The sequence below is a fragment of the Acanthisitta chloris genome, unplaced genomic scaffold, assembly GCF_000695815.1.
Source record: "Acanthisitta chloris isolate BGI_N310 unplaced genomic scaffold, ASM69581v1 scaffold6938, whole genome shotgun sequence".
Lineage (NCBI taxonomy): Eukaryota > Metazoa > Chordata > Aves > Passeriformes > Acanthisittidae > Acanthisitta > Acanthisitta chloris.
In genome coordinates this window covers 45,307-66,907 of record NW_008688608.1, presented here as the reverse complement: position 1 = coordinate 66,907, position 21,601 = coordinate 45,307, and the positions used below count along the sequence as shown (strand labels likewise).

General features: G+C 38.6%; 1 protein-coding gene across 1 annotated transcript in view; it reads left to right on the top strand.

The window, feature by feature from the left end:
• The window catches only part of PARP8 (poly (ADP-ribose) polymerase family, member 8), a 111,960-nt gene that overhangs the window by 77,269 nt on the left and 13,090 nt on the right, over nucleotides 1–21,601 (top strand). The window contains exons 11-15 of the mRNA XM_009081082.1: nucleotides 1–334; nucleotides 2,570–2,623; nucleotides 2,727–2,822; nucleotides 14,783–14,875; nucleotides 20,889–21,014. The exon at nucleotides 1–334 is cut by the window's left edge and continues 219 nt beyond it. Coding sequence (XP_009079330.1) covers nucleotides 1–334; nucleotides 2,570–2,623; nucleotides 2,727–2,822; nucleotides 14,783–14,875; nucleotides 20,889–21,014 — 703 coding nt within the window. The remainder of the gene's footprint in view (nucleotides 335–2,569; nucleotides 2,624–2,726; nucleotides 2,823–14,782; nucleotides 14,876–20,888; nucleotides 21,015–21,601) is intronic.

Below are 21,601 nucleotides of genomic sequence, written 5' to 3'. Positions count from 1 at the left end.
TTGCTCAGCAGCTGTCAAGCAGGAGGAGTGCATAACTTTAAAGCCCCATAAGCTATTAAGTAGGTCGTGTTCTGGGGATCCTCGATGTGAGCACAACAGCACCTTGAAGCCCCACAAACTTTTAAGCAGGTCCTACTCCAGTAATCTTAGAATGGAAGAATTGGATGGATTGAAGAATCACAAGCTGCTCAGCAAGACTTACTCCAATGCCCCTAAATCATCCAAAATGGAGCCTTTCAAGGAGTGCACCATAGCAGAGAGCAGGAGGCTCTCTCTTACCTCAGGGCTTATTGGTATCTTAACACCATCTTCATCATCATCTTCACAAGCTGCTGTGCGTAGTATTTTTTTTATTCTGCTCATTTTCTTCCTATTATTTTCCAAATGTGCTGTTATGCTTTTTATGCTGAGGGATTGCTACTTAGGACATATGTCAGTGATTATATTGGATATATTGAATATATTGGAAGACAAGAGCATTCAGACAGCTGTGCATGCACATATATATAAGTTATAAAATCAGAATTTGATGAGGTCAGGACAGAGATTTTATATGTCATTTTGAATGCAGCTCATTGTACAGCTCCTGGCCATGGGATAAGTTCAGTCATTCCCTTCTTTCCCTGCATCCTTCCTACGGGAAAAAGGGAGAGTGTGCACTTCTGTGCTGCAAATTTAGGTTGGTTGCACAGGTATTTTATCATTTCCCTGTTTGCTTCATGGGGAAAGCAACTGTCCATTGGCTCATTTGAGTGTGAAGTCACCTCTCCTTCTGGTGTTTGCATCTGTCATCATCATCATACTGAAAGGAACACAGCCATGGTTCAGCTCACCTCTTGTACATATGTACTTTGTGAAAGGTTAAACCATCAAATGTGCTGGTGGAAGTCAGAGGCCAGGGAAAGAACTGGGTCCACACTGACCCCCTTACTTTTCCCAGAGACATGATTGATTGGAAAAACAAAGGGTAGGACATATTCTTACATTAAAGAAAGAGTTCTCAAAATCAATTCTTCTGCCTATGCCTAGTAAAAGATGGCTTCTATGCTTTAGAAGGAGTAGTGGGTTTGTTTGCACTCTTTCAAGATACCAATCCATTTTCTGTGTTAAATCTGAGGAGAGGCATTTAGGAAATAGTCCTCTCCACTCCGTGTGCCTGATGGTACCTTGAAAGCTGGTTCTTTGGTTGCCATATATATATTCGAAATAGTGCATTCTGAATAATGAAATTACAATGAGTGTGCTAAGTCTCATGGTAATTTCATTTAATAAGCTGTAAGCTATAATCATCAGATCTCAAAGCAGTGATATACTATCATAAAATCATTTACATACATGCTGTGTGGTGGGTTTATGTGATCTGCACAGCAAAATTAATTTGAGCTGTCAGACTTTTTACTTGTTGCACTTTTTTCTGAATCAGCAGAGGATGTCTTAACACAGTAAGACTTTTCTCTCCTGGTGTTGATAGACAAAATACCATTGATTTTGATAAGATAATGAGGAGTTGGCTAAGTTTCGTTACTTATGTTATCATACTGATGTTATCAGCTGATGTGGAAGAAAGACAAGACCTGCTTGGCAACCTATTAAAACTACCCTTAATTTATTGCTGGAATGCATTTACTTTGAGAGAAAATCATCGCAGACATAGTCAGTTACAATTTGACTGATGTTTGCGGGAAGACATTGAGAGTCTATTTCACATTTTATATGCAGGCACCAGATGTATGGGTAACCTGGGTGCCTAACTGCAATTTGTAGTCAGTGATGAATCAGGACCCTAAGTTCTTTGCAATTCTCGGCTAAAATATTGGAGGCTCATGCAGGAATACAAGTAGGATTGTTTCCCAGGAGATAAAAGGGAATAGCAGTTAAGCAATTAAGCAGTTAAGAAAAATGAAGGAAATAAGCCTATAAACAAATCCCTCCAAAAAACTGTAAATGAGCTGATCTGACTCTTATTCAAGACAAGATTTGATTGAAATAGTTGTCAGCCTAGAGGAATTCTGTACCTTACTGACTATTGTAACAGGAGGTTCTTCTAATTTATGTTGCTGTGTATTGGAAAAAGGGCTCCTGAAAGAACTTGAGTGCTATCTGAGCATAGATGTCTGTTAGCATGGTGTTTACAGAAGTGAGATCTTAGTAAACAAAATAAGATGTTCAGCCTTTCTGAGAGTTGCAGTAGTTTTTCAGTAGCCTGAACATATAGCCCATATTTGGATAGAAAAGACACAATTACGTAATAATGGAAGCTACCAAATATCAGTTTATCAGGATGCAATGAAGGCCCTAGTGTTTCCACTTGAGATTAAAGCTTTTGGCATGGTGACATAGAAAACGTCATCAGATTTAAGAACCGAACAGAATACTATAAACCTACCCCACATTCAGTGAACATTAAAAGGATTGATTATTTGTCATGGCTGGTTCATGCAGATGAGAGATCTTTTTTAATGCAAATATTGTTTAATTAACATATTTACATGCAAAAAATACAAGTGTTTTACCATTTCTTTATAATTAGTCTACCAACACTGAAGTTGCCTTAACTTTTTCCTTGCAGCAAAATTATGGTGCAAAATGCATTCCGGTGCGAGACCGTGGCTTTCTTGTGCAGGTAGGATGTCATGTCTTACCCATTTATGAATCACAGTGGAGCATAAGCTGACTGTTAATTATTTTTAAGCAGATGTTGTTATTCTCATTTTCATTGTTCTCAGACTATCGAATTTGCTGAGCAGCGGATACCAGTATTGAATGAATACTGTGTCGTTTGTGATGAACCCCATGTGTTCCAGAATGGCCCTATGCTGAGGGTAAGTGGTGTGTTGGCAAACAATCCATTTTATAGTGCCTTAAATAGTAGCTGACCTTACAAACCTGTTGAATTATTTCAGATATATTTCATTTGAATATCCTTTTAAGATGCAAAAATGTATATTAATTAGATTTTGCTGTAAGTTTGAAAAAAAAAGTCTTACAAGCAAGGCTGATGGAAATCAGACTAGTATAGTACTACAGAAATGTAAAGGAAGGATACAGTTCATGGAACACTCTTGTGCTACAGTAGTCGCAACCAGATAAGATAGAGAAGTGCATTAGAGTGCTCTCCCAGTCCTCTGGCATTCATTTAAAAGATTAGGCCGCCTCATCCTTGAGCTTTTATCAAGACATGACTGGGGTATTTACATACACTGGTATTAATGCCACCACTCTCTGAAGGTCTTGTGACCTGTTGTGTTCACTGGCTGTTGGAATGAGCCATCCTTACATGTGATAAAAAAGGCAGTAGCAGGAGGTGCTCTGTGAAGTGTCTGATCACTGACCTAGTCCAGGGGCACTGTCATGGTTCAGTATGCCCAAAGTATGGCCAGTTCAGGCAGCTCTTCCTTCCTTTCATTTCTGTATGACTGGGAACCCAGGACTTTGTTTGCTAAACATTGTACCCTCTCATGCTGTTGGTGAATGCATACAGTGAAAAAGACTAAGATCAGTCATTAGAGACACACACTTCCTGGATCTACTGGATCACTGCAGCTGTGTGAAAGAGTCTATTAGGAGAACAAAATTCTTGGCTTTAGGAATGGTCTTGCATTTTGAATCCTCTTGTTTCACTTGCCCTGCATCCTATGGAAACATGAGTAACCTTAAGTGTGTGAATGGTCATCAGACCTGACAATTTCTCCACAGTGTGGCATAAGATGAAAAAGACATCATCTATGATAATTCCATGGAATTTAATTATGAAGGGTTATTGCTTACCTGGTAGCAGAAGTCACTTCAGAGTCATTCTGCACGACACTGACTGGCACCAGGGTCAGGCATTCTGACTGCAGGCAGGGTATGCACATAGGCTGCTATTAGGATTTGAAAAAGAATCTACATATTCAGTTAACATTGTTTAAAGTCATGGTTAAATTTTGAAAATCCAGTCAGGTGTTATTTTTGCCCCTTGACACTCATATCTGCCTTTTAAAAACAAGGTTTTCAGACAGATTTATCAGCAACCACTGATTAGAAGCCTGTAAAAAGGCATCAGTTCCTTGTTCGCCTTTTAATGCACTGCTATGTATATTATGTGTGACAGGATGACGTAACACAAAGTGAGTAATGTTTAGATACTGAGTAAAGTTTGAATAGCATAATTATCTAAGTTATTGGGGTTTATCTATTGTCCATAGGTGGAAGCAAACAGTAGAATTTATTCCTGTTCACAAGATGAACTATTAAGGGAAAACAGAATGGAAAGTCATCTGCTCGAAATAAAAAAATCTTAATTCTTCTTTCTTTCCCACCATAAAAATTCAAGTCCCTCATAATCACTCTTCTGTGTTTTCAGTTTAAAGAGGGGTCATTTTATAGGTATCCGTTTAAGAGTTTTTCAGCACTTCAGAACAGAAGAAAGTGCAAACATGTTTGCCACTGAACATGTTTGAACACTGAACAGTGCCTTTGCAAGGAGCATAACCTGGCAAGCTTTGCAAAAATGAAAGGGTGTCATTATATAACCCAGGAAAAATGACAGAGCAGGAAGAAATCTAGCATGCTCTGTGTATGCTTGAATGACTCAATAAGCAATATAGAGCCATTAATGAGTTTGCAGTTCTGTAGAAGGTGAGAAAGGATCTCAGTTTGAATCAAGCATGAGCTTGCCAGACTGTCTTACGGAAATTTATGCTTCACTCTACTGAGAGCTCTGGCAGAGACATCAGAAGTAGTCAGTTGTGGGGTTTTTTTACATGCTTCAGCTGCACACACACACACACACATACATACACACATGCATATATATATAATATGTTTATAAACAGAAGAAAGAGTGACTCAACTGAAAGAGCGTTTTATGTTTAATACTGCTGAAAGAGCAGATCTCAGAGTATTTTCATTGCAATAACGGGGCAGGCTTTCATTTAAGGCAAGGCTACATGCAATTTAGCCTTATGGAGAATCCCTGGCCTTCGTACAGAGCTTTAAGTTGCTCTTCCTTTTGATACATACCACAGTAACTTCACCAGGTTTCATGATGATCAGTACCTTGCTATGGTGTCCTTAGCAAGGGTGGCTAGATCTCATTTCCTACAGATGGCCATATCTCAAAGACATTAAGTACATAGGTTCTCTGTATCTGGTTGTGTTATGAGAGATGCCACAGACTAAATAGCTCTGGATGGTTCTCCAGTTTCTCCATTTAAAGTTTAGTTCCTCCACACAGATGCACATAGGACCATGTCTGGGTGTGTGCTTCCTTAATGATGAGTTTCCCTTCTACCTTACTGACCTTATTTTTTTTTCCAACAGTAAAGAAGACCTATGAATTTGTAAAAGCATAGCAAAATTATTGCTTGAAAAGTTACTTTAGTATGTATTTAGGCTTGATTTTCTGGTATTTTATGGAGTTTCACACAGTTATAAAGGAGCCACTAAGGAATTTGATACTCTAATCTTCCAGTATGTCAGCCTGATGCCTTTCATGAACTATAATGTAGTTTATTTGTCTTGAAGCGTAGTTTAAGAAATTCAACCATTGCCATCACACAATAATTGCATTCTTTTAATACTGTCAAGTGCCAAACCTACTTATAAACTCACATGGCATGCGTAGTGTTTTGTGCTGGTTATTATTGACTTGCTTAGTGGAGATGTCACATTCTCAGGACAGCTGAGGATACCATGTGAAACTGAGAGATAAAGTTTTTCCTTTCTGCAGACTTGCTCTACAGGCTATGTTTTTATCTCAGTTATGAACTATCTTTAAATCAATCTCTCTCAGCAAGCTTTCTTCTCGGTATTGTGTTTCATTTTCCTGGATAACTTTTTGTGGGGGAGTGTTCTGGTTTTAATATCTATTTCAATTTAAGTTACTTCTTAAAATCTTGCCATCTTCTTTCCCATAAGAGCTACTCAATGACAGAAAGTTGCATCATTTTCTATAGCTCAATTTAGATACTAGATCCACATTGCAAACATATAATTGTATGGAAGATGTCTGTTGCAGAACAGCTGCATAACACAATTGCATATGTTTGACTTCATGCTTTTACAGTGGACATCTGTCTTGCTCCAGAGCCTGCAATACTAATCTAATCATCCAAATGTTCCCTGCTGGTTCAGGGATGCTGTTGTGCCCAGAAGTCTTTGGATATTGTTAGGCTACCTTAGACCCTTATTGAGGATAAATAAAGAAGCTGCCTTAGTGACTTACTGAAGATGAGTAAGCCCAAAATTCTTAGATTTCTCTTGGGAATTTCTTTATGGAGCAAAGTATGGATCTTTCAGAATAATCAGTTTTCTTTAGAACTCTAAGAGTTCCCTGAAATACAGGAGACCAGAATTACAGATACTGTTCCTGTGTGTACTCCACAAGGGTGCATGTGTAGATAAAAACACATTAGGTAGATGGGGTTACTTCAAAACATTCCCAAACCCAATGCCCTCAGGAGGAAATGCAGCTGTATTACTGTGAAGGGGAAGGACAAAGGTTCTTTGGAATGGAAGGAGTCTTGGAAAGTACTGCTGACCACACTCCTTTTGATGCATTTTGAAAAACAGTGGGAAGCACAAGGTCAAACACAGGTTTTATGCTGCGGAGAGACAGAGAATGCAGACGCAGTAAACCTATGGAAAATAATAAGGATCTGCTCATTTGAATCATTAGCCTCATGTTACTGTCTTTGAATTTGTTCTCCACAGAGAATTTGTTCAGATAAGCGAGACACAGACTATTACTTGTTTGTAATTAGTGTCTAGATGTGAATTATTTCAATAACATATGTGGAAATGCTTTTCTGACACTTTCAATCAGTTGGTATATCATTCACACCTCTGTTGTTAAAGTAGTTAAATATATTATCCTGATTTCTGTCAAACTACCATATTTGATTAAATATTAGAAATAAACTTAGGAAATCCTAATGACTTCAACAAAACACATTCTGAAGTACTGAAATATTCTCCCATGGAGCATGTGTCTCTAGTAAAAAGCTTCTGAAACTGGGACTTGTTTCATCCACTGCCTTTCACTGGCTTTTGAAAATCTCCAAGGATGGAGACTCCACATCCTCTCTGGGCAACCTGTTACAGTGCATGATAAAGCTTTAGGAAAAACTAATTTTACCTTTATCTAAAACTTCGGATAACGTTTAGATGAAGCTAGTCCTGTATGAGAGAATACAAGTGCTAACTGACCTCCAAAGGTACTTTTCAACTCCCCCATTTGGTTCATCTAACTAAAAAATGTATTTTCTAAAGCAGATATAAGAAGGTAATAAAGAAACTTGAGCATTATTTGGTTCTATATTGGAAGGCTATTAATTTTTTTAATACCATATGAAGTTCTTCCTGTTATTATTAGTATAATAATATTCTAGGGAAGGACTGTTGCATTTTAATAATGCAACAGTTTTGCTCCTGTGATAGTAGAGAAATATCTTGTTTTAGGAATTCAGCATGTACTTTTACTACAAACATTTAAATATAATGAGATCGTGAATCATTAACAAAAGTGGTAATTATATTTAAGGATCTGATTAAAAGAAGTATAATAAAAATGTGCTATCATATTCAAAGAATGAAGGAATGAAAAGGTCACTCCTCTCTTATAGAAGGGCAAGAAGGGAAGGACCCAGAGAAGTACAGACTGGTCACTGTCACCTTGATCCCTGGGAAGGTGGTGAAGCAGCTAAGCCTGAAAACCATTTCCAGGCACATTAAGGACAAGAACATCATCAGGAGTAGTCCGCATGGCTTCACCAATGGGATGCCATAGTTGACTGACTTGATAAACTCCTATGACAAAGTGACTGGTCTGGTAGATGAGGGGAGAACAGTGGATATCATCTACCTGGACTTCAGTAAGACCTTTGACTGTGTTTGTCATAAGATCCTCATAGACAAGCTGTTGATGCGTGGGCTGAATGAGGAGGTAGTGAAGTAGTCTGAAAACTCACTGAATGACTGGGCCCAGAGTGTGATGATCTGTGGTTGAAAGTCTAATTGGAGGTCAGTAACTAGAGGTTTACCCCAGGGATCAGTACTGGGTCCAGTCTTCCTTAATATCTTCATTAATCATCTAGATGATGGTGCGGAGTATACCCTCAGTGAGTTTGCAGATGACAGAAAGATGGAAAAAATTGGAAGAGTGTGTGTTACTCCAGAGTGATGGGTAGCATTCAGAAGGACCACAAGAGGCTGGAGAAACAGGCTGCCAGGAACCTCTTGTGGTTCAACTAGGATAAGTGCAAAGTCCTGCACCTAGGGAGGAACAAACCCAGGCACCAGTGTATGCTGGAGGCCACCCAGCTGGACAGCAGCTTGGCAGGAAAGGACTTAGTCAGAAAAGGACACCCACTGGAATATGAGCAAGCAATGTGCACTTGCAGTATGGAAAGTTAATGGTAGCCTGGACTATGTTAAACAATAGGATTGCCCACATGTGAAGAGCAGTGATCCTGCCGTGGTGAGGCCACACTGTATCCATTTCTGGGCTCAGCACAAGAAAGAGATGGGACTACTGGAGTAAGTCAAGTGAAGGGTCACTAAGATTTTTAAAGGACTGGAGCACATCACATGGCAGGAAAGGCTGAGAGAGCTGGGAATGTTCAGCCTGGAAAAAAGAAAGCACAGGTGGGGTCTGATTGACATCTATAAATATCTGAAGGGAGGATGCAAAAAGAATGGGGCCAGGCTCTTTTGTGTGGTACCCAGTGACAGGACAAGGGGCAGAGGGCACAAACTCAAACACAACAAGTTCCACTGGAACAGCAGGAGACACTTTTCTACCTTTTTCACCTTTTCTGAAGGTGGCTGAGCATAGGAACAAGTTACCCAGAGAAGCTGTGGAGTCTACATCCATGGAGGCATTAAAAAGCTGTCTGTCCAGACCAGCTGGCTCCAGGTGACCCTGCTTGAGCAATGTTGTCATGCCAGATGACCTGTAGAGTTCCCTGCTAACCTCAATCTTTCTGAAATTCTGTGATCTTATTCAGCTTTTATGTACTGTAATTTGTGAAGCTAATGTTTATCTTGCTATCTGTGCCTTCCTGAATGCCTCATTTACAAATACTAAAGCCGTTGGTAAAACTGCATGATTGAATGGATTTTAAAGACCTGTGAGACAATTACACAGGACAAAAAAAAAATCTCAGAATATATTCAATAAGGTAATTAAAAAACCCGCTGTGTATCAGTAATTTTTCTTTCAGTTAAGAAGTCTCTGCAGAGTGCCATCTTGTGTTGAAACTGCAGACTAAAGCCTCTTTAGAACAAAGCAGGAATTAGTAAAATACTCAACAAAACTAAATATTAAGCTAGTTTTTTTGAAGTATGTACCCTGGTACAAACATCTCTGCTGTTTAATGTCTTTTCCATAAATTATGAACAGTAAAATACTGCGAAGCAATATTTGAAATACCTGTTGTTTATATTTAGCTGTAAAGATAGGCACACTCAGTAATTCTAACACATTTCTTATATTAGTAAGCTTACATTTTAAAATGTTTTTCATCCCAAATTGCTCAGTTATGGGTTTTGTTCATTATGGGTGAAATCTTGGCATTGGTGGGCTCCTGTTGAGTTGAAGAAGTCTTGGATTTCTTTGTCCTTTGAATACAAGATTCTTAGACACCACTGAAAACACAGAAGCTTTGATGCTTCAGAAACAGTATTCTGCTTAGTGCTGGGAAATTTTTGGATTAGAATAAACATCACTGAACTATGGAGAAAAGTGTAGGTGTACAAATATGTTTAGTCAGACTGGAGTTTAGCCAAGATGCTTGTGGAATTCCAAGATTTTTGTGAAATAACACTGTGGTCCTGCTAATCCTTACTCTACAATACAGGCTCTTTTTTATGAAAAAACCCTCTCCAGTTGCAACCAGTATTTAATAGAATGGATTTCGATTACTTCATTTTTTACTGGGAGAGCAAAATGTCTGCAGTATAGCTTTTTCTGTTGCCAACAACTTACCCATGCATCTTGCCCAGATAGCATTCCATAATGTTTATTTGTTCACCATCTATTTATATATCTGGGAAGTATAAATATTTTTTGTAAGAAAGAAAGGAGGTGTATAAGCTATTCGAGAATGTGGAAAAAAAACCCCACCAAATCCCCCCAGAAAATAAAATTTAAATCAGCCAAAAAAACCAAAGCCAGATAGAACAAATGACATTTCTTACTCAGCCACAGTCTACTGTCATCTTTCTTCAGGGTTGTATCTACTTACCACTGTGGTATCTCCCCTGTCTTTGTGCAGCATGTGTCATGTATCAGGTGGATATTGTGAGATTATTCAGAGTATCTTATTGTTCCAGTGTTTGACCACCCTCTCCATAAAGAAATACTTCCTAATGTCCAGTCTAAATCTCCCCCACTGCAGCTGTGAACCATTCCCAGGAATGATAATTTTACATACAGCATTTAAACTGCACTGTTAGGAAGCATACAAGTGGCTTATCTGTGCCTGCCTTCTTTGTCTTTTTCTTTTCTTTTTATTTTGTTTTTCCTTTCTTTTTCTTTGTTTTTCACCTCTTTTTCTTTTTTGTTCTTTATTTTATTTTTATTTTTCTTCCTCTTTTTTTCCTTTTTTTATCCGTCTTTTATTTCTCTTTCTTTCTCCGTCTATCCACATTTTCAGTAGTACTGCAGCTGTGTTATATTCTCTGGCTTCTGGTGACTGTAACAAAGAGAAAGAAGTGTCTCCTGTGGAAAGGCTAACAGTTACTGTGGTTGAAAATAGGAAGCAGAACAGAGATTTGAGGTTACATTTCATCTCCATCTCTGTTGCTTTCATTAGGAGAAGTGAGATGGTCACTAATGGTTTCACCTTTACAATTTATAACATTTGCTGTAAGCCAGGCAGTGAATCTTCTCTGAGCATCTGCTATTAGATCAATAACTTTTAGGTGTGTCAGTCATGTTGCAGCCTCATTAGTGTCTGCATGACATCCCTTAGGATACTGAAAAGGGTGGTTCATTGCTCTTCTGAGCACAGCTGCAGCCCAGGTGAGACACTAGCAAAATAGATCAATATTGACTGTGAAAGTTTCAGCCTTTTCGAATTGCGAGAATGTCTGGAAAATATTTTCAGTAATGTATGAGTCTAGGAACCAGAATATGTCATAGTAGTGGTTTGACTGTCTGCCAGTCTCAGTCACTGCAGTAAGAAGCAACACTGGCATTGTAACACATGAAAGCTCTGCACCCTTTTTCATCACAGCAGCAGCTGGGTAGGAGCTACTGATCATGCAAAGAATGGGGGTGGCTAAAGGAACAGTCTGAAAACCTCAAATGTTCAAAAAATGTTTTCTGCTTCTGTCATTACCTTCTGCTTCCAAGCATTTGCAGTCTCAGGATAAGTACCCACCTCTTACTTTTTTCTGGCTTTTCCCCACTGGAATAATGGTCTTTCTAAACTGTCTTTCAGCACCAATGATCTTCACTTATGTAATAGTGTTGTGCAAGTCAATGGCTTTAAGTTAATTTTATTTTTTTTAAGTGAAAAAGTAAAATATGTCTAAGACCACTGGCAGCTGCTGTTGCTAAGAGGAGTTACAGTTCTCCTCTTCAGGTAGTGGAGAACAAGGTCTCCAGCCACAGCTCTGCCTGTTCAAGGTTGTAATCTGTAAAACTCTGCACACACCTAAGATGAAGTTCACATTGAAAATATGTATTTAAGTGTACAAGCCCTATTTTGTTGTCTATTTTCCCTTTGAAAACAATGGAATCTAATAAAAAGTGGTTGTTCTGTACATTTGTGGATATGGATCCACATTAGCAAGAATACGTCTGTATTTTATGTATGTACACAAAAATTCTTGGAAAGTTAAGCTTCTGAATAGTACATGTACATGAACCAAAGTAAGAAGTATCCAAAATGACACTGGAACAATGTAGCTTTTATAAATGTGTTAGTGTTGTTGTTCTTGTTTGTTTACTGTGGCTAGGGATATTTCTCATATTTATGATCTGAAGTCAGAACAAGACTGTTTGTGTCCCAGGGGCTCACGTCCTATGACAAGAGAAGAGACAAGTGGACATCATAAAGGGAAACACACTAGTAATATGAAAAACATTAGCAGCAGAGTGACAGTAGCCTTGAATCCCAGATTCCCTATAAAGCTTGTGATTTTCTTTAAACTCTGTCTTCTAAAATTTTATTAACCCAGTTTTAATACGTTTTCATTGGTTCTAGCATGCACAATTGCAGACAAAACAAAAATAAGGATATATATTGCTGAATAGGTAAATCAGAGCATGTGACAAAACAAAAGCCCTCCAAATGTTTGCTTCTTAATTGCAAGGTAATGTTTTCATTTTGGAGGGATTTACACCATTTAAATATTTGAACCCAAGTAATGACTGGAGTAGAGGACTCTGAAATGGCCATACCAACATCCCTTGGAATACTCTGCTGACACTTGTGGGAAATTTAAGTTAAAAACATCTGATTTTGTTAAACTAAGACAAATTTCATAAACTGGATTCAAAAGTGCTCTTAAAATAGCCAAAGTTTGGGTTAAAAGGTATCCGTGGTGGATATATGAAGTAAACTATGGAAGTGTTCCTATAGCTACAGGGTTGGGATTATTTTCCCCCATTATATTGCAATGGGGGAATATTCAGTGGACAGAAAGGTTCATCAAATGCATAAAATCAAAAGAATTGTGTAGACCCTAACAGTAGTGTCTGTTCTGCTTCAGAGCTGAAATTTTGCTCTTGCTTTTCCTTTTATCTAGAGCTCTCCAGTGTCCACCTGAGATAACAACCAAAAAAAGGCCTTTCAAGTGTCAAGCATAAGTACAGTGACCATTTTTCTAACTTCCTTCTTCCAGATGTTCAGACATTTCTGGGACTGTAACACAGAGAGGGGTAAATGAAAAAGCAATGATGACAAATCCTGTGTTCCTTTTGCTGTCATTAAGTCTCAGGATAACTTACTTCGCTAAGACTGTAAACAAAATGTCAAAAATAAGTATTTTCTTAAAGCTTTTCTTCATGGCAAGTATGGCTAAACTTAGATTGTTCTGCTATTCCAGAACTGTTCTTTGCTCTGCAATAAGGGAAGTTTGTGTATACTATTGATTATGATAGTCAAGGTAATAGTGCCAAAATACTTCCCTAGCTAAGCAAATTATTTAACCATTTTCCAAATGTGGAAGACCTAAGTATAATGACAGTAATAAATACCTCATGTCTGGTGTGCTGTGGCTCTCTGAATTTGATCATGTTAGGCTTTGTCTGCTGCCTAATGCAATGTAACACGGCAGGTAAATCAAACGGATGACACTATATTAGACTTGAAAGATTATAACTCTTGTAAAGCAGCTGATGTGAGACTATGTCAATGCAGAAGATTTCAGATGTTTATTGAAGTCCTGTATCATTGAAACCCAGCAAATGCATATTTTAAGTGCTGTGCAACAAATGACTACAGATAGAGCAGTATGCTTGTTACTGGCAAAGCTCTTGCCTGAAACAGAATTGAGCTAAATTTTAGGTTTCCTTTGTGTGCTTAATTCATTTTTTCATTTCTGCACGTGTCTTCTAGAAGCATTGGCTTGAACTTCAAAGCATACCACTACAAATGTAGTGACATTCGTGACAATCACTTTAGTGATTGTCATGATTGCTAGACTCAGAATTTTTAGTTACAAAAATTCAGTAGTGCCTACCAAAGATAATTTTTAATGTCAGTGAGATAGGATTTCATAATATGCATTCAAAGAAATAGTATCCAAGAAGCATTTCTGATTGTTTTCAACATTGTCATAAAAAGTTGTGTTTATTGGGCTATTTGAATGGAGGATTTAATTTGTGTTTCTTTATTGTATTTCTCACAACTGTTTGTTCATTTCAAATGATTATAACAATTACTGTGTGATTCATTACTTGAGCCTTTAAAAAATTTATCTGCTAATTATCTTTCAGTAAGTAAGATGGAGTTGCTGTAAGGGTTGTAAACAGTTAGGAAGCCCATGAAGTCATGACTATTCTCTTTATTTAAAGCAGTATTCTTTTTTATTTCTGTTTTGTTTGCTTTATGAAGGCAGTGTTCAATTTTTACTCAATATGCCAGTTTAGATAAACTTTTATTATTTGTGATGGCATGGTGAGTTTATTTTCTTTTAAATAGGCATATACTGGTTCAACCACAAGGGGGGTTTATTATTTTTTAATATCTGAAAAAGACTGGAAGCACCTTTATTTATTAAAATAAGATGTGGTATTCCCAAATACAGTGTTTATGCTGTAAAATAAAATGCATTTTCTCAAAGTTTACAAATAATTTGTAAAATTGTAAAAAAACAAAAGTAGCTTCTTCAGGAAATTTGGCTTCTAGATCGGGTTTTTATGTGTGTTCCAACAGCAGAATAACAAGCTGTGAAGAAAAAACCTGCTGCTATTAGTTTCTGGATTTGTTCTCCATTCAGTGTAATGATGTAGGGAAGTTTCCAGATTAGGTAGTGCTAAGAACATTTGGGTACTATACCTGTAATTTTGGTTTTGTGATTGTGTTTGAATTTCTTTTTAAGTTTAGCCTCTGTGAGTACTAAAGAGTTTTAGAGTTCTTCACTATTGCTCTTCAGGTTATTAAAATGCTTGTCTATCTTCCTCAATAATTGACATGTATTAACAATTTAAAATTAATGTTGTAGTTAAAATCTGAAGAAAAGAACTAACATTAAATATGTTTGGGGTTTGATGTAGGTATTACGTGACAAAACCAAAAACTCAAAAGTATAACAAAATTAAAATTAACTTTCTTTCTCTGTGTAGCCCACTGTTTGTGAACGGGAGCTGTGTGTATTTGCTTTCCAAACATTAGGAGTGATGAACGAAGCTGCTGATGAAATTGCAACTGGGGCTCAGGTAGAATTTTCTAATGCTTAATACATGTCTGATTTTCTGTCATATACTCAGTCTTCTGTCTCTTATAGTATGTGTTTTGACTTCCATTCCTCATATGAGTATTACTTGGTAAGTATTATTTATTTCTCCACTGGTATATCTGTAAATACTCTGGTTTATGCATGGTGTATTCAAACGGTACTAATGAGGTGTTTCCATTGTTTTACTTCCATGTAATTAGAGTAACCATGTTTTCTTGTTCTGTTGTATTCAATTAGGTCACCTGGGTTGTTAATAAAGGCAGCCATTGTCATTTGGAGATAATTCGCATTTATTTTCACCTAATGAGCCATTACTACTCTCATGCAATTAATAAGTTACTTCCTGTTCATGGTCCTGGGATGCAGCTATCCACTGAGCATCTGTTGTTTCAATCATTAAATAACAGTGGGAAAGTCCTTACCGATGTTGCTACATAGGGTTCTTTCTTTCTTCTCAAGGATCAGGAATTTAACATAAGCTTTCTTTCTGACTCTAAGTTCAGTTATTGATGTAGTTATAACTATCATTATTTTCTAAAAGTATTTTAAACTATGTTTCAAAATCACCATTTAACCTGCTGTTAAATTAAATGCAAAAGTTAAAATGTCTTAGATTTAAGATCCTTTTAAGATCTGAAGTTAGAAGTTTGTGCATCTTAAGGAAAAATACATTCCTCTCCGATTTTCGAGTCACTGTGCTTTTACATAGTAAGCAACATGGTTTTTTTCCTGAAGAACAAATGTTCAGTTCATTTAACTTTAACTAGCACTAGTGGGTCTAGCCACTAGAAATAAATATTCAGCTAGGTGGCTGAATACTACCTATGGGCATATCCTCAGAGAAAGAAACTTGCAACAGTGTACACCAGCTTCTTCCCTGGGATCTGAACAGAAGCTCTTCATCTCATGTCTGAAGATGTCATCAGATGGTTATATTTGAAACACCTAGATACCACACATTGGGATACCTGTTTAAGATTGTAAGAAATGAAAAGAGGTGTGCTGATGAAGCTCCGCCTGTTCCTCAGCCCAAAGTCCTCTGAAGACCTCAGCTCTATGTTTCTGGGGAGCTAGAGTTTGGTTTTTTTTATTTCAGGCACTTACATGGTATATTACATGTACATTGAGAAACACAGAATCACAGAGTTGTTGGGGTTGGAAGGTACTTATGAAGGTCATGTAAACCAACCCCCTGCCATGAACTGAGACATCTTCAACTAGATCAGGTTGCTTAGAGCGCTATCCAACCTGACCATGAATGTTTCCAGGGATGGGACATCTAACACCTCTCTGGGCAACCTGTGCCAGTGTTTCACCACGTTTGTTGTGAAAAATATTTTCTTTATTCTAGTCTAGGTCTCTCTCCTTTAGTTTAAAACCTTTACACCTGGTCCTATCTCTACAGGTCTTGCTATAAAGATTTTCCCCACTTTTCTTATTAGCCCCCTTCAAGTTCCCCCACAGGCTGCAGTGACATTTCCCCAGAGCGTTCTCTTCCCTAGGCTGAACAATCCCAGCTCTCTCAGCCTGTCTTCACTGGAAAGATATTCCAGCCCTCTGATCATTTTTGTGACCCTCCTCTGGACTCTTTCCAACAGGACTGTGTGTTTCTTATATTGGAAGCCCTAGAGCCAGATGCAGCACTCCAGGTGGGGTCTTGCCTCCCTTGACCTGCTGGTCACATTGCTTTGGATGCAACCCAGAACACGGTTGGGTTTCCAGGCTGAGAGCACACATTGCTGGCTCATGTCCAGCCTCTCATCCACCAGCACCCCCAAGTCTTTCTTTGCAGAGCTGCCCTCAATCCCTTCCTTTCCCAGCTTGTATTGGTACCAGGGCTTGCCTTGCCCGAGGTCCAACTCCTTGTACTTGGCTTTGTTGAACCTCATAAGGTTCCCACAGGACCATTTCTCCAGTTTGTCCAGGGCCCTCTGGATGGCATCCTACCCTTCAAACATGTCAGCTACACCACTCAGCTTGTATAAACTGCAGACTTGCTGAAGGTGCGATAATCTCACTGTCTGTGTTATTGATGAAGATATTAAATAACACTGGTCACAATATGGAGGTGTGAGGGATACTACACATCACCAGTGACCATCAGTACACTGAGACATTGATCTCTACTGGATCTCCTCTGGCTGCAACCATCCAGCCAATTCTGTATTCACTGAACAGTCCATCCATCAAATTCATCTCTCTCCAATTTAGAGAGAAAGATGTTTAGAAAGGCTTAGAGAGAAAGACTCTACAGAAGTCCAGAAAAATGGCACCTGTAGCCCTTGTCCACTGATACTGTCACTCCATCACAGAAGGTCACTAGGTTGGTTAAGCAGGACCACCCCTTGTTGAACCCACGCTAGCTGTTTCGAATCACCTCCCTGTCCTCCACATGCCTTAGTGTCTTATAGGGGGATCTGTTCCATGATCTTCCGAGGCACAGAAGTGAGGCAGTCAGGTTGGTAGTTTCCAAGGTCCTCCTTTCTACCCTTTCTAAAAATGGGTGCACTACTGTCCTTTTTCCAGTCATCTGGGACTTCACCTGACTGCCGTGCCTTCTGAAGTATCATAGAGGGTAACTTGGCAACTCCATCAGCCAGTTCCCTCAGGACTCTGAGATGCATCTCATCAAGTCCTGTAGACATCTGTATGTTCAGATTCCTCAGTGGTTCTCAAGTCTAGTCTTCTCTGATAGTGGGAAGCACTTTGTGTCCCCACTCACTGCCTTGAGCTTCATCCATGCAAGGGGTGTGCGAAGGGAGACTGCTAGTGAAGACAGACAAAAAGCTGTCATGTTCCTCAGCCTTCTCCTTGTCCACTGCTACTAGTTTGCCAGTAATGTTTATCAGAGAGGATTACACTTTCTTTTCCTTCCTTTTCTGGCTGGCATGCCTACAGAAGCCCTCATTATTATTCTTTACATACATGGTCAAGTTCAGCTTCAGTTGCATCTTGGCCTTCCTCATCCCATTCCGACACAACCAAGCAATGTCCTTATATTCTGCCCAGAATGTCTGTTCATGCATCCACTGCCTGTGCATTTCCTTCTTGCCTTTTAGTCTGACCAGCAGGTCTGGAGTCATCCATGCTGAGTCTCTTGTCTTCCTTTCCTGATTCCTTGCACATGGGGCTTGAGAGCTCTTGCACACTATAGAAGGCATCCTTAAAGATCTGCCAGCTCTGTTCTGCTCCCTTGCCCCTGAGAGCAGTTTCCCAGGCGGTCCTATTGGCTAACTCCTCAAACAGCTGGAAGATTACTTTCCTAAAATAAGAAAAACATCAGGTATAAACTTGTTGACATAGAGCTGACAGGACTGGTGGTCCTGGTTATCTCTCAATCAGTGTTTTATGTAGGTGTCACTGTTGCAGGAATATGTGGGGCTTGCTCTAGATCCCTGGAGTACCTCTATATCTACAGAGCTTTGCTGTAGAGTTCTGAAGTGATTATAACCTTAAGAGTTAGATAAGGGGTTCTGTCTGTTGTTCTATTGGACCTACATGACGAAATCTTGCTAAGTTTCACTCTAGTGATGTAAACGTTGCAGCCAGCTCACTACATTTGGTCTGGTTCATCTCCCATTCCTGTTTCCAGAAAGAATTCATCAATTCTAGGGATTGATTCATGTGAGCTGTTTTCATCATTAGTTTAGGACAGTGTGAATCACAGCACAGACTATCAGCTTTCTCCAACAAGGTTCTCCCAGGGAGCCTAGACGGACGAGTCAGAGGTAGGTGTTTGCATTGTGAGCCTCTACATTTTGTCAGATTAATCTTCCTCCAAATCATTTTATCTAGTGAAGGAGCCTAAATATAGGTTCCCATAATGAGAAATCTCATCCTGTTTTTTCCTGCTCTGCTTTCAACTAGTTTCCTAAGGCATGCACCCTTATTTTGTCACTCCAGATATTCTAATGGCTCCCCCTTAATAATTAGCGAATGTACTTATTAAAATTTTCAAGCCTGAACTCACCTTGCCTTGTATTAGTCATGTAGACAAAATGCCTGAAAAGTAAATGTCTGATTTGTTGATAGTTCATACTCCCTGTAGATAGTCTCTGGAGGGAGAGAGGCACTGTTTGAGAGACTGATGTCATAAGGGGAATTATCAGCAAGTATTGTCTTGTCTTCCTTGAAAATATTTAATCCATATTTATTTACTTCAGTACCTCCAGTTAAGGAGAAAGAGTTCAGACCCAGTTTTAAGGACATTTACTAGATTCACAGCACTACTACCAAGGAATGCATATGCAAGGTTGTATTATAAGGTTTCTATTAGATTTACCTCCCAGTTTAAGTTGCTTTGCATTGCATCAGCTCAAAACAATTATCTCAGGGGAAATCAGATCTAAAACAAAGCGTAATTGGAAACAATTAAGGAGTCAAAAGTTTGTCTAAAGGATGGCTTTGGGGTGCTGTTCTAAGGAGAACTGTAAATTTTAATGCAAAATCCCATCATGCAAATCATAAAGCAAGACAACTTTGAGTCACTGTATTGAGATCTGGGGTCTCAAACAACTCTTCCCTGGTAGTGTTTTGCAACTGCAGGCTAAGAAATGCTTCTGAAAAGCAGGGTGTATGAACTCATGCTCAGTTTCGGAGTAATATATTTACACAGTGGCAGGCTTGTTGCCTGACCTGGCTGCTTGTGCAGACTCCTGGTCTGCTAATGCATATGCCCTATTTTGAAACATTCATCGCACTTACAGGTATTATATACTGGAAAGAGAGCACCACTGAGGAAGGGATCATTATTTAAATAACTTCATTTTTCAATATATGTGAGATATTTAGTAACTGGAACTAACAGAATATATTTAAACTGATGGAGAAAATTGTCCATTCATGCTGAAGAAGCAGAGAAGAATGGCAAGTGTATGACTCACCACAGCACAGTTCCTTTTCCCTTTCATCATTATTCTTATTTCCATTCTGCTTCTCTAAAGGGTCATAATTTTTTTCTTCCCAATGATGAGATGCAATAGCAGAGACGTAAAAACTTCTAGGACAGCTTGAGCTGTGAGATTAGGTCTGATCCATGTGGAGTTCTGGAAGGAACCAGGGGAGCCTACTAAGTACAACTCGTCTTAGCTTTTCCTTTCTTCACAGAAAAGTCTGTTTTCACACAGGAATGTTTTCAGAAGGCACAGAAAAAAACAAGGGGAAGCGAGCTAATCTGCAGCTGCTTTTTATGTAGCAACTTTGTATTTCATGATGACCTGGATTTATGTTTCAGAGCTCCCAGAAAGCTGCATTATCTCCTGTTTGTTATTGCTGTATTCTATTTTAACCTCTGAATTACATATTTTGAAACAATTACACAGGACTCTGTTCTTAAGTTATATATGTGCTCATGTGCACAAATGTGAATACATGTCTATGTACATATTATATGCATGATCCTACAGTGAAATCTTGGGAAATCATAGATATGCAAAGTCAAGATATGATTTTGTACATCAGGATGGAAGGAAGAGGATCCCCTGGTGTGAGCTGTGCAGATGACTGTTAAACCATTGCACTGTTCTGGCTTTAGCAGAAGCAATGTTTACAAGTGTCTCTATGATTACAGTTTTCAGAACAGCAGGAAATGGCACAAATTTCACAGACCTTTCCTCATTCTTGAGCAATATTTTCACTGGCATATACCATATAGAGATACACAGATCCAGCTCAACTCCATTGCCTTAGAGAGTGAATTTATTACAGGAATTAACGCATGTGCACAAGAGAAGGCATGAGCACAAGCAATGTATATGACATGAGATTACCTTTTGAACCAGATACTTAAATGCCTGGAATAATATGCCAGAGCTGAACCTAAACCCTGTGGAAGTAAATGGAAAAATTTTGGTCCTAAACTATGCCCTGTGGATAGCATGGTTTGGGCAATATGGGTGATAATGAAATATGGTATTACTATAATGTGTAAAAAAAGCAGACTGGAATATACAACATGAAAGTACATATAGTGAATAAATGTCTTTTATCCCTAGGTGGTTGATCTGTTAGTATCCATGTGTCGGTCTGCATTAGAGTCACCTAGGAAAGTTGTCATTTTTGAGCCATATCCTTCTGTAGTTGATCCTAATGATCCTCAGATGCTGGCCTTTAACCCCAGGGTAAGTACTTGCCTTTAATTATGTCATCACTTGGTTTTAGTCATGCATGAGATTTCAAAGCTAAGATTTATTCTGCAGGAGTCTCCTTTGCTATAAGAGATACAGCTCCAGACTATAGCACAAGCATGTGACTGTTTTCAGAACTTCATAGCTTTTTCTAAATGTCTCTTAAGAAGGTATTTGAGTAACAACTGTAAACTGTGTTCAAAGTTATGTTAAAGTCTAGAAATTATTTTAGGGGACAAATTCTAGATGCAAAATTTATATTCTAAGTGTCTTTCTTTCAGTGTACACATTGGACACAAAGAGAAAGATGGCCTTTGGGAGGTGTAGACCATGTAAACCAGGGGATTTCCAGTCTACCTTTTTATTCTTAAAGGGAATATTGCTGTCATTTCATTTTCTCACTGCAAACAATTATGTCCTTAAACGCAGTTTTGTCAGAGGGTGATGTAATAGTCAAGTTTTGTACAAGCATCAGTTTTGAAGTAAAGGACTGTGTTTGCAGTACCTGCCCCTCAGGCTCCAAATGCTGCCTACTAGGGAAGCCCTCAAACTGTGAACTATTGCATCTCCCTTAAGGCACC